Source organism: Pleurodeles waltl, chromosome 2_1 (assembly GCF_031143425.1).
Source record: "Pleurodeles waltl isolate 20211129_DDA chromosome 2_1, aPleWal1.hap1.20221129, whole genome shotgun sequence".
Classification (NCBI taxonomy): Eukaryota; Metazoa; Chordata; class Amphibia; order Caudata; family Salamandridae; genus Pleurodeles; species Pleurodeles waltl.
The window spans coordinates 708,484,163-708,497,049 of record NC_090438.1 but is presented as its reverse complement, the minus strand read 5'-3'; the positions used below and the strand labels follow the sequence as shown (position 1 = coordinate 708,497,049).

The 12,887-nt window shown below is 44.5% G+C and overlaps 1 protein-coding gene across 1 annotated transcript in view; it reads right to left on the bottom strand.

Annotated features, from left to right (window-relative positions):
* The window catches only part of SNRNP48 (small nuclear ribonucleoprotein U11/U12 subunit 48), a 167,940-nt gene that overhangs the window by 121,401 nt on the left and 33,652 nt on the right, over positions 1–12,887 (bottom strand). Inside the window, exon 3 of the mRNA XM_069217070.1 lies at positions 867–927. Within this exon, the coding sequence (XP_069073171.1) occupies positions 867–927 (61 nt within the window). The remainder of the gene's footprint in view (positions 1–866; positions 928–12,887) is intronic.

The window sequence follows — 12,887 nt, the reverse complement described above, 5'->3', positions numbered from 1 at the left end:
ATCAATTTATAACACCACAAACAATGCATGCCCTAGATGCGCAGAGCAAAAGGCGGACCTGATACATATGCTATGGAAATGTAGAGCTTTAAAACAATACTGGGACAAGGTTATACACAACATTATGATAGTGACAAATAGGAAGCTCAGAACCACCCCAGCGGTGGCACTGCTGGGAGGTTTTCCCAGACCTCACCCGAAGAGAACCACAACTAAATACATAGACTTAGCATTGATCCTAGCAAAAAGGGAGATCACAATGCACTGGAAGGACCCCAGAGGCCCACAAACATCTAGATGACGGGACGCACTAATCAAATGGGCCTAAGCTGAGGGAGAGGCACTACACCAGGAGACGGCAAGAGGGGCCAGGAGCGCAGAGGTGTTGCAGCAGTGGGACAGCCTGATTGATCGCTTAATGGACTCAACAGTCAACTCTCGGGAACAAAGCGTATCCTCGGAGGAGTCAGATTCGGCTGAGAACAGTGTCACTAGCTCACACACAGGCTAATGCTGTGCCAGGCAATCACTGAGTGTGACTAAGGGTGACAATGTCTGGTAGGAAGGAGCACCAGGATCTAAGCCGAAATAGAAGTATGGGGTGGGGGGAAGGGTGTTGAGGGACAAACTCTTTTTTGATTGTTTGTTGATAAAATGACAATAAAAATATATTAACAAATACAAATAAAGAAAGGGTGGGACAATTTGTAACTGATATAAAATTCTTAATGCGCATACACACAGGGCCAAAAGCAATATTGCCATTAAAGGGTGGGACAATTTGTAACTGATATAAAATCCTTAATGTGCAAAGAAAACCCAAACATGAAATTCAAATGATTAATAATAAATGACAAAATACTTACCAATAACAAATGTGGAAGCCTGCTCTTGTCCATAAAAAAATGAAGGATCACATACATCAGCCTAAAATGTCAAAAGAAAACAAAAGTATGTTTGCCAGTTAATGCAGAAGAGTCAACAATACAAAGGTGTCAGAACTAAAAGTCAAATAACACCAAAGAGCAACATATCAGTTATACACGTCTCCCAAAAAGACCTCGACGTAGAGAAAAGAAGAGGAGATAATATTGTTCAACTCCATAATATGCTGTAGGATCTTTACTGACGGTATCATTACTTCTAATAAAGTAATGTTCATGGCGTAGTAATGAAGAGTTTCAAACTACTTCATATGGAAGGCTATGCCAATAATTAGTCTCTAAAAGCTGAAACATTGCTATATATTTAATGAATTGACTCATTAAATGCTGAACATTTACAAAATCAAAACCGTGAGGATGATTTGACACTCATTTATTCCCAACATTTCTCAATCTTACATTCACATTAAGTTAAAATTTGGAAACAAAACATAAATCATTTTGCTGGTCTACAAAAAGGGTCATTAGTAATACCCAATTGTCAGACATCTGGATGTGGGGATACTTACAATCTGTACTCTAAACAAAACCGTATTCTACTTACTCTGGATAAGCTCAGATCAAATTCTCCTCTGTCATGCTGAAATTTGAAGTTAGTGTTAGGCTCTCTAGGGGAAAATATGACTATCTGCATTTCCTAAGGAGATTAAGGTCCACAGTGTAGAAAGAATCTAAGTAGGATACAGAGTGAGTACTGCTAGCTCCCCCACCCATTAAACTGTCTACCAATTTGAGTATGTGTAGACTGAAAATTTCAAAGCAACATTTTATCCCAAAAACAAAATGCAAACTTGTCCACGAGTTATGTTGCCTGACACACCCGTAGCTCCACGAAGGAACAGGAAGTTGGTGATAGATCTCTAATGACAGACTACTCCCTCAAATGACAACTTAGGCAGAACAATTTAAGAAGGTTTACCACCAAATATTTTTGATGTACAGGCAAAAAAAAATTCACACAAACAAACAAACACACACTAGAATAATAATAGAATAAGAGGGTTAAAAACTTTCAGTAGTATTTCTAAAATGCAACTTCCAAAATCTGAAAGGATATTTAGGAATACATGCAGTGACATGGAAGGACCGAGAAGGCATCTAGAACCACCTCTGAAGAGAATTTTTATAACTGAAAACGCTGGTAAGAGGAAGTTTCTTATTAATTTAGGGTTAACTTTGGATTTCTTCAAAACCTTCAACATATTAATTCAAAAAACAGGTGGTTTTGGATAAGAACTATTTTTGTACTTTTTTGTGTGGACATTCAAGCAATTCAAATTCTGGGCACATGACAGTAAACCTTTTTTTCACATTATGGGTCCACTGTTTCTATAGACTAATGAACTGGTAGAGCAGGGCTATCTCAGGTTTATGTCAATCTTTATTTAGAAAATGGTGTTTGAAGAAACTGAGAATCGGTGTTCCTCATGGATTAGTAGACAGAGATTAGATTTTCGATGGAGTTACGCATGACAAAACCTCCAGGTTCAAATATATGTCCCTGCCTTTAGCAGTAACAGCACCATTTTCATATTGGTGAAGGCATTTCGCTGGAACAGGAAGGAGACAATATAAAGAGCAGGCAAAACTAACTAGACAAAGTCACAGTGGTAAGTTATATTTTCATTATACAATTAGAGGAATTATTGCTTGGAGGACATCGGAGTATACAGAATTGAGGATCTTGCAATATGATTCTCAAACTACTTTCAGATGTCAGACTCGTAAGTAGAACTACTTTCTGCAACGTAGCAGATGTATGGTACAGCAACAAATATAAAGGTAAGGTATCTGAGCAAACCCACTGTCATTTAATTTGCTCTCCAACCTATCTCGTTAAACTCAGGAAGTTTAAACTTATAGGATTCACTTGTTTCACAAAGGTATTTTATGCTTTTTATGCTTAAAAGGGCACCAAACAATCAGATGTAAAACTAACAAATACCACTATGAGCAGCACTATGATTAACCCTTCAAAATGCTTATAAAATTGCCAGTTTTGTTTTGACATGCTAATCATTATTTTCATGTAAGCAAGTCATTTATTCTGGTTTACTACAGTGTTTGCAAAACACACTATAGCACTTTTCAGCAGTTTCCCAGCGACTCTGGAGAAAAGGTGAAGAACAAACTTAGTGAGACGGATTGCCAGACCCAAGAATGATGACTGTGAGATACAATCTGTGAAGCCATCCAGAAGCCCTCATGTTGGGCTTAAATTTGAAAATGTCTTGCTATGAAGAAGAAATGTAGGGTTTGTGCAAGGGATGGAGGACCATGTCTAACTACTCTTATTGGTATGGTTGTAACCTGCCAGCAGGAAGGCCAACTAGTTTGAGAACGTCCTAGAAAAACAGTGAACCTGTTTAAACTCACTCGTTTTCTTTCTCCATGTAACACTGAAGCAGTATTTATGAAGTATTTGAAATTATCAATAACTGCATGCCACTCCTCTCTGAAGAGTCATTCTCTCAGAACATGACTATTCCCAACCACGCCAGGTTCAGAATATCAGGACCTCTTTGCCTTGTATTGGGTTATCAGCAGCAAACCTCTTGATGAGCAATCTAAGAAGGCTATAAAATAGACACCATTGTAGGTACGCTTAGGTCTCACCTCACTTTTTTTCCAAAGAAAAGATGTTAAAGATGTGCTGCATTATATCTGAAGCAGAAAGAACAGATGATGGACGGAATGCTGAACAATGCAAACATTCCCCCCCAGTCACAAAGACCTGGGTTTAATCCATTGCTTTTTTGCCCACCATGCCACCCCAGTTGGGACCCAGGCATATGCAAATCAGTTTTGACCCTGTTCCCCATGGGAACAGTCCTAACCGAACTGCCTGGCCAGGTCCTCCCTGGACCAGAATCAAGCATCCTGGGACAGGTTTGAGGGTATCGCCCCTGATCAGCCAACCTAGCTTGAATCCAGTGGCGCAATGAGCACAGGACCCACATCTGGGCATACCCTTCCCACTTAGGGCGATAAATGCAAAAAGAACAGATGATTGACGGAATGCTACACAAAGCAAACATCCACCCCAGTCACCAAGTTGTGGGTTTAATCTGTCATTTTTTTGCCCACCACACCACCCCATTGGACCCAGCCATATACAAATCAGTATTGACCCTGTTCCCCATGGGAACAGTTCAGGCCGAACTGGCAGGCTCAAGAGCCCCCACCCAGAGATGACCAGTTGGTGTAGCCTTGGACCTTGCCCCTTACCTCAAGTCCAGAAAAACAGTCCTGTAAGTCGTTGTCAATTACCTGTATGCAGTATCTGTTCCTTTCCCATAGGATAACATTAGGGCACCAAGACTGAAAAGCACCTCTGCACCCGGATGCCTCAGTGCCTCCCGAAGTGGCCTGTTGTTGCTGCCTTGGACCTTGCCATACTCCTACCTTAACTCCAGAGGATTGGTCCCGTACGTCGCTGTAAAGTACCTGTATACAGAATATGCCTTTCCTCCACAGGATAACATTACCGCTTTAGAAAAAGTGTTGAATTTTCAAGCCTGTAAAAATTCATAATTTGAAACATACTTACCTAATCGTGATGATCTTGGTGCCTAAAGTTATATAAAGATAAGTGTTATTTTTATAAATTGGCGTGAATCTCCTTATTGAGTCGTGTGTATCATTTGCTGACTGTGTAGGTACATGCAGATGTCTAACACTCCTCTCTGATAAGCCTAAGACCGTTCAACCACACTGCCCCTAAGAGAGCACCCTGGGAATGTCAGAGTAAGCCCCTGTCCACTCATAATGGAACACCTAGACTCTTTGCACAGTATACCTCATTTTGGTAAACTATACAAAAAGCCATCTTCCTACAATAAAACTTTAATTTTAATTTGCAAACAAATTTTTTTTTAAATAAATTTTAATAGGAAGGCTGGAGCTTTTCTAAATTTAATTGAAGTCACACATCGTCCATACTATATTCTGTTGGATGCACCTGCACTGCTCCCACAAATCAATCTGAGGATAAAAAATTAATTTTTAACCTCCAATTTCAAATTCCTTAACAATTACAGTATGTTTTACATTTTTTCAGTTGTAAGTTTAGCCAATTTATTTATATACACTTAATTAATATGTTAATATTCTCATCCCAACACAGACCATTTAATTGAATTAGGGAATGAGATAAAGTGGATCTCTTTACAGGATAAGTAGATTTGAGTTGCATCTTGTCTATTGGACAAGTAAGCCTTTTTATTTTAATTCCACATCTGAAAGGGAGAAGAGCAGGATATTACTGAGAACAGATAAAAACTTTGTGACTCCCCTCTCTCCATAAGGGTGAGGTACTACTTGCTACCATCGGGCAGCGGGGTTTTGCTTGTGGACTCCAAACTGAGAAAGTAACAATTCAGAGAAAGGTAATAACACCATCACCTTAACTTTATGTTTACTGGATTTCGAAAATATAGTCCTCTCCTTAGTCCAACCTCTACAAAAGTAGAGTGCTATTGACTGAGCCTAATTTTATTCACCCATTCCTCCAAAGAATGCTCTGTAGTCCAACAAATAGATTACTGCAACACTACTGTATTCAGTGCAAGCAGAGCACTGCATGTACCTAATCAGATTATCACTGCACAATTGACAACTATGATATTATTATATATAAGGTCATGATCAAAAACAAACACACCTGCAGGGTGTACAAAATGAGACAGACAGCTTATGTCTCAATTTAAAGACTACAGCACATAACACTCATCTTAAAAAAGAAACCATCACCCTCGTTGTAAGGAAATGCCTCCTTGGCATGGTTACCCCCTGACTTTTTGCCTTTGCTGATGCTATGTTTTGAATTGAAAGTGTGCTGAGGCCTGCTAACCAGGCCCCAGCACCAGTGTTCTTTCCCTAACCTGTACTTTTGATTCCACAATTGGCACACCCTGGCATCCAGATAAGTCCCTTGTAAGTGGTACCCCTGGTACCAAGGGCCCTGATGCCAAGGAAGGTCTCTAAGGGCTGCAGCATGTCTTATGCCACCCTGGAGACCCCTCACTCAGCACAGACGCACTGCTTGCCAGCTGGTGTGTGCTGGTGAGAACAAAACGAGTAAGTCGACATGGCACTCCCCTCAGGGTGCCATGCCAGCCTCTCACTGCCTATGCAGGTATAGATAAGTCACCCCTCTAGTAGGCCTTACAGCCCTAAGGCAGGGTGCACTATACCATAGGTGAGGGCACCAGTGCATGAGCACTGTGCCCCTACAGTGTCTAAGCAATACCTTAGACATTGTAAGTGCATGGTAGCCATAAGAGTATATGGTCTGGGAGTCTGTTTTACACGAACTCCACAGCACCATAATGGCTACACTGAAAACTGGGAAGTTTGGTATCAAACTTCTCAGCACAATAAATGCACACTGATGCCAGTGTACATTTTATTGTAAACTACACCCCAGAGGGCACCTTAGAGGTGCCCCCTGAAACCTTAACCAACTATCTGTGTAGGCTGACTGGTTCCAGCAGCCTGCCACACTAGAGACATGTTGCTGGCCCCATGGGGAGAGTGCCCTTGTCACTCTGAGGCCAGTAACAAAGCCTGCACTGGGTGGAGATGCTAACACCTCCCCCAGGCAGGAGCTGTAACACCTGGCGGTGAGCCTCAAAGGCTCACCCCTTTGTCACAGCACCGCAGGACACTCCAGCTAGTGGAGTTGCCCACCCCCTCCGGCCACGGCCCCCACTTTTGGCGGCAAGGCCGGAGGAAACAAAGAAAACAACAAGGAGGAGTCACTGGCCAGTCAGGACAGCCCCTAAGGTGTCCTGAGCTGAGGTGACTAACTTTTAGAAATCCTCCATCTTGCAGATGGAGGATTCCCCCAATAGGATTAGGAATGTGACCCCCTCCCCTTGGGAGGAGGCACAAAGAGGGTGTACCCACCCTCAGGGCTAGTAGCCATTGGCTACTAACCCCCCAGACCTAAGCACTCCCTTAAATTTAGTATTTAAGGGCTTCCCTGAACCTAAAGATTTAGATTCCTGCAACTTACCTGAAGAAGAAGACTGCTGAGCTGAAAAACCCCTGCAGAGGAAGAACAGAAGACACCAACTGCTTTGGCCCCAGTCCTACCGGCCTGTCTCCTGCCTTCCAAAAGAAACCTGCTCCAGCGACGCTTTCCAAGGGACCAGCGACCTCTGAATCCTCTGAGGACTGCCCTGCTTCAAGAAAGACTAGAAACTCCCGAGGACAGCGGCACTGCTCCAAAAGAACTGCAACTTTGTTTCAAGTAGCAGATTTAAAGACCCCTGCAACTCCCCGCCAGAAGCGTGAGACTTGCAACACTGCACCCGGCGACCCCGACTCGACTGGTGGAGAAACAACGCTTCAGGGAGGACCCTCCGGCGACTCTACAACTGTGAGTAACCAAAGTTGTCCCCCCTGGGCCCCCACAGCGACGCCTGCAGAGGGAATCCCGAGGCTCCCCCTGACCGCGACTGCCTGAACTCCATTTCCCGACGGCTGGAAAAGACCCTGCACCCGCAGCACCTAAAGAAACAGAACTCCTGTGCAGGAGTGACCCCCAGGAGGCCCTCTCCCTTGTCCAGGTGGTGGCTACCCCGAGGAGCCCCCCCCCTTGCCTGCCTGCAACGCTGAAGAGATCCCTTGATCTCTCATAAGGAACCATTGAAAACCCAACGTGTGTTTGCACACTGCACCCGGCCGCCCCCGCGCTGCTAAGGGTGGAATTTTTGTGCTGACTTGTGTCCCCCCCAGTGCCCTACAAAACCCCCCTGGTCCGCCCTCCGAAGACGCGGGTACTTACCTGCTGGCAGACTGGAACCGGGGCACCCCCTTCTCTCCATTGAAGCCTATGTGTTTTGGGCACCTCTTTGACCTTTGCACCTGACCGGCCCTGAGCTGCTGGTGTGATACCTTTGGGGTTGCTCTGAACCCCCAACGGTGGGCTACCTTGGACCAAAAACTGAAACCTGTAAGTGACTTACTTACCTGTTAAAACTAACATTACTTTACCTCCCCCAGGAACTGTGAAAATTGCACTGTGTCCACTTTTAAAACAGCTTATTGTGTTTTATGTAAAAAGTATACATGCTAATGAAATGATTCAAAGTTCCTAAAGTACTTACCTGCAATACCTTTCAAATGAGATATTACATGTAGAATTTGAACCTGTGGTTCTTAAAATAAACTAAGAAAAGATATTTTTCTATAACAAAACCTATTGGCTGGATTTGTCTCCGAGTGTGTGTTCCTCATTTATTGCCTGTGTGTATGTACAACAAATGCTTAACACTACTCCTTTGATAAGCCTACTGCTCGACCACACTACCACAAAATAGAGCATTAGTATTATCTCTTTTGCCATTATCTTACCTCTAAGGGGAACCCTTGGACTCTGTGCATGCTATTCCTTACTTTGAAATAGCACATACAGAGCCAACTTCCTACACTCGTGTACACGCAAAATACAAGCAAAACAGAGTACCAGGATCAAGCCTACTCGAGAACAAATCTTGATGCACATCACTCACTACAACCACATCAAAAAGACAACACTAACGGTGTTCGGAAAAAAATTGGAAAAAACACCCACACTTTGTGGATGAGAATGACAGTAATGTACAGATTAACGATGGCTCCGCCAAAAAAGAACGTTTAATGTTTCTACCCCTATAGTGTGCTCCGCGGTGCTGGAGGGGGCAGGCGAAAGGCATTATTAGGCCATGTAGACAAAAATACTTGCAAGAGTTTCCATTCTACTACAAATGAAAGATAAACAATAGGCCAAATTCTGAGTTCAGAAACACATTTCGTAAAGTTCTTGCAATCCTTGGTTTGATAACCCACATGTGCATATTATGGCGTATAAAAAGAATAGACCATCAAAGATGTAGTTACAAACGTATTCAATAAATTGCATCTTGCATGGCAATATGTATTACCTAATGGTCGTCGCCGCTAGGTGGTTATTGTTATGACCTACTTTCCATACAAAAGGAGTTTTTTGAGTTGTCTATATCTTTGGTGCCGGTTAATGAATCTTCACAAAATTGCCCCAAAAATGTTACGCTTACTTTCGCTGCTGTCTGGAAAGTTTTAGGGTGATCCATGAAGCGGTGGCTCAGGAAGAGAGAGGGGGGTGGGGGGTGCGAAAAGCATTTTCCACTTGTTAATTTCCATAAGAATTTTGAACACAACTACAGCCAGAACAGCTGGATGGATTTACAACAAATTTGGCAGAAAGGTAGCTCTTGGCACACAAGGAACTCTTTGTGATTTGGTGTGAATCCATTCAGTTTTGGAGATAAAGAAAAAACAAATTTGTATACCTAAGGATGCGAAGGCTTCATGAATACTCCCAATCTCGTGCAGAGGTCTGATCGGCTGCCAACACTTCAACCAGGAAGTGTTGCCAGTCATTTTGAGAGACTGCTTCAATATCCGGCGCCTAACCCCCTCCCCCCCATGTGAGGGCCAGATCCTGGGGCACTGCTATAAAAAAAGGAGGGGAGAGGGAGCGCACAGGGCCCCCCGCAGCCCTGGAGACCACCACCTCCCCAGGGCAATACATTTTCTATTACTGCAGGGGTGCCCCATACAGCCCCCAGCATCGCCAACTGCCCAGGCTAAGCTTAAAATTAATGGGGGGAGGGGGCGCATCACAGCCCTGAGCAACTCCCACCAAGCAAAATCAAACATAACTCTGCCTTCTGCAAGCGGGAGCTGTCAAACAGCTCCCGTTTGCAGAAAGCTGAGTTTTCATCGGTTTTCCTGCACGCAAATATTGGTGCAGGAAAACTGATGAAAACATTGCTCCCACAAACAGGGAGTGGCCATTTCAAGAGTCTCCCTGCAGACGTAGGGAGCTGGCTAGGACTGCAGGGCTTTCAGGCTCCCCCCACAGTCTTTTCCCTTTCTCTCTTCCAGCCCATCTCAGGATAGAAGAGCGAGGGAGCAAAAATGAATTTAAAAGTCTTATGTATGTCTTGACACTGCATTTCAGGAAGTCACCAGTGGCCTAGAGGTTAACCCCTTCGCTGCCAGGCCTTTTCCCCCTCCTGTGCCAGGCCTTTTTTTTGCCTATTTGGGGCCAAATTTGCGTCCTTTTTTTCCAACATCCTAGGGATTCTAGAGGTACCCAGACTTTGTGGGTTCCCTTGAAGGAGGCCAAGAAATTGGCCAAAATACAGTGAAAATTTAGTTTTTTTCAAAAAAATTGGAAAAAGTGGCTGCAGAAGAAGGCTTGTGGTTTTTCCCCTGAAAATGGCATCAACAAAGGGTTTGCGGTGCTAAACTCAGCAGCTTCCCAGCTTTCAGGAACAGGCAGACTTGAATCAGAAAACCCAATTTTTCAACACAATTTTTGCATTTTACTGGGACATACCCCATTTTTGCAATTTTTTGTGCTTTCAGCCTCCTTCCAGTGAGTGACAGAAATGGGCATGAAACCAATGCTGGATCCCAGAAACCTAAACATTTCTGAAAAGTAGACAAAATTCTGAATTCAGCAAGGGGTCATTTGTGTAGATCCTACAAGGGTTTCCTACAGAAAATAACAACTGAAAAAGACAAATATTGAAATTGAGGTGAAAAAAACATAAATGTTTCTCTACGTTTTACTCTGTAACTTTTCCCTGCAATGTCAGATTATCGAAAGCAATATACCGTTACGTCTGCTGGACTCCTCTGGTTGTGGGGATATATAGGGCTTGTAGGTTCATCAAGAACCCAAGGAACCCAGAGCAAATAAATGAGCTGCACCCTGACGTGAGTTTTCATTCTATACCGGGTATACAGCAATTCATTTGCTGAAATATAAAGAGTAAAAAATTGCTATCAAGAAAACCTTTGTATTTCCAAAAAGGGCACAAGATAAGGTGTTGAGGAGCAGTGGTTATTTGCACATATCTGACTTCCGGGGTGACCAAACTAGCATGTGAATTACAGGGCATTTCTCAAATAGATGTCTTTTTTACACACTCTCCTATATTTGGAAGGAAAAAATTTAGAGAAAGACAAGGGGCAATAACACTTGTTTTGCTAATCTATGTTCCCCCAAGTCTCCCGATAAAAAAGATACCTCACTTGTGTGGGTAGGCCTAGCGCCCGCGACAGGAAACGCCCCAAAGCGCAACGTGGACACATCCAAATTTTTGGAAGAAAACAGAGGTGTTTTTTGTGAAGTGCCTACCTGTAGATTTTGGCCTCTAGCTCAGCCGGCACCTAGGGAAACCTACCAAACCTGTGCATTTCTGAAAACTAGAGACCTAGGGGAATCCAAGGAGGGGTGACTTGCGGGGCTCGGACCAGGTTCTGTTACCCAGAATCCTTTGCAAACCTCAAAATTTGGCTAAAAAAACACATGTTCCTCACATTTCTGTGGCAGAAAGTTCTGGAATCTGAGAGGAGCCACATATTTCCTTCCACCCAGCGTTTCCCCAAGTCTCCCGATAAAAATGATACCTCACTTCTGTGGGTAGGCCTAGCGCCCACAAAAGGAAAGGGCCCAAAACACAACGTGGACACATCACATTTTTTTTATAAAAAGCAGTGCCTACCTGTGGATTTTGGCCTGTAGCTCAGCCGGCACCTGAGGAAACCTAGCAAACCAGTGCATTTTTGAAAACTAGAAACCCAGGGAAATCCAAGATGGGGTGACTTGCGGGGCTCTGTCCAGGTTCTGTTACCCAGAATCCTTTGCAAACATCAAAATTTGGCCCAAAAAACACTTTTTCCTCTCATTTCGGTGACAGAAAGTTCTGGAATCTGAGAGGAGCCACAAATTTCCTTCCACCCAGCGTTCCCCTAAGTCTCTCGATAACAATGGTACCTCACTTCTGTGGGTAGGCCTAGCGCCCACGAAAGGAAATGGCCCAAAACAACGTGGACACAACATTGTTTTCTGTGAAAAAATGAGGTGTTTTTTGCAAGGTGCCTACCTGTGGTGTTTGGCCTGTAGCTCAGCCGGCCCCGGGGGGGAGGGGGGCAGAAATGCCCTAAAATAAATTTGCCCCCCTAACCCCCCACCCTCCCCCGCCGGGAGCGACACTTGCCTACGGGGTCGCTCCCCCTGCGTGACATTGGCACCAAAAAACAAATCCACAGTGCCTAGTGGTTTCTGCCCCCTTGGGGGCAGATTGACCTAAAATCAGCCAATCTGCCCCCAAGGGGGGCAGAAATGGCCTAAATACAATTTGTCCCCCAGGGGAGCGACTCTTGCCTGATGGGTCGCTCCCCATCTCTAAAAAAAAAAAAAAAATCCCCTGACGCCTATAGGTTTCTGCCCCCCCTGGGGGCAGATCGGCCTAACAATAGGCCGATCTGCCCCCAGGGGGGGCAGAAATGGCCTAAAATAAATTTGCCCCCCAAGCCCCACCCCCCCCCCCCCACGGGAGCGACCGTTGCCTACGGGGTCGCTCCCCCTGCGTGACATTGGCGCCAAAAAACAAATCCCCGGTGCCTAGTGGTTTCTGCCCCCTTGGGGGCAGATTGACCTAAACTCTGCCAATCTGCAGAAATGGTCTAAATACAATTTGCCCCCCCCTGGGGAGCGACCCTTGCCTGATGGGTTGCTCCCCATCTCTAAAAAAAAAAAAAAAAAAAAAAAAAAAAAAAACGTTTTTTTTGCCCTGGCGCCTAGAGGTTTCTGCCCCCCCCCCCCCCCCCCGGGGGCAGAAATGGCCTAAAATAAATTTCTCCCCCCCCCAACCCCCGCCCCCCTGGGAGCGACCCTTGCCTACGGGGTCGCTCCCCCTGCGTGACATTGGCGCCAAAAAACAAATCCCTGGTGCCTAGTGGTTTCTGCCCCTTTGGGGGCAGATTGACCTAAAATCAGCCAATCTGCCCGGGGGGCAGAAATGGCCTAAATACAATTTGCCCCCCAGGGGAGCGACCCTTGCCTGATGGGTCGCTCCCCATCCCTAAAAAAAGAAACAAACAAACAAACAAAAAAAA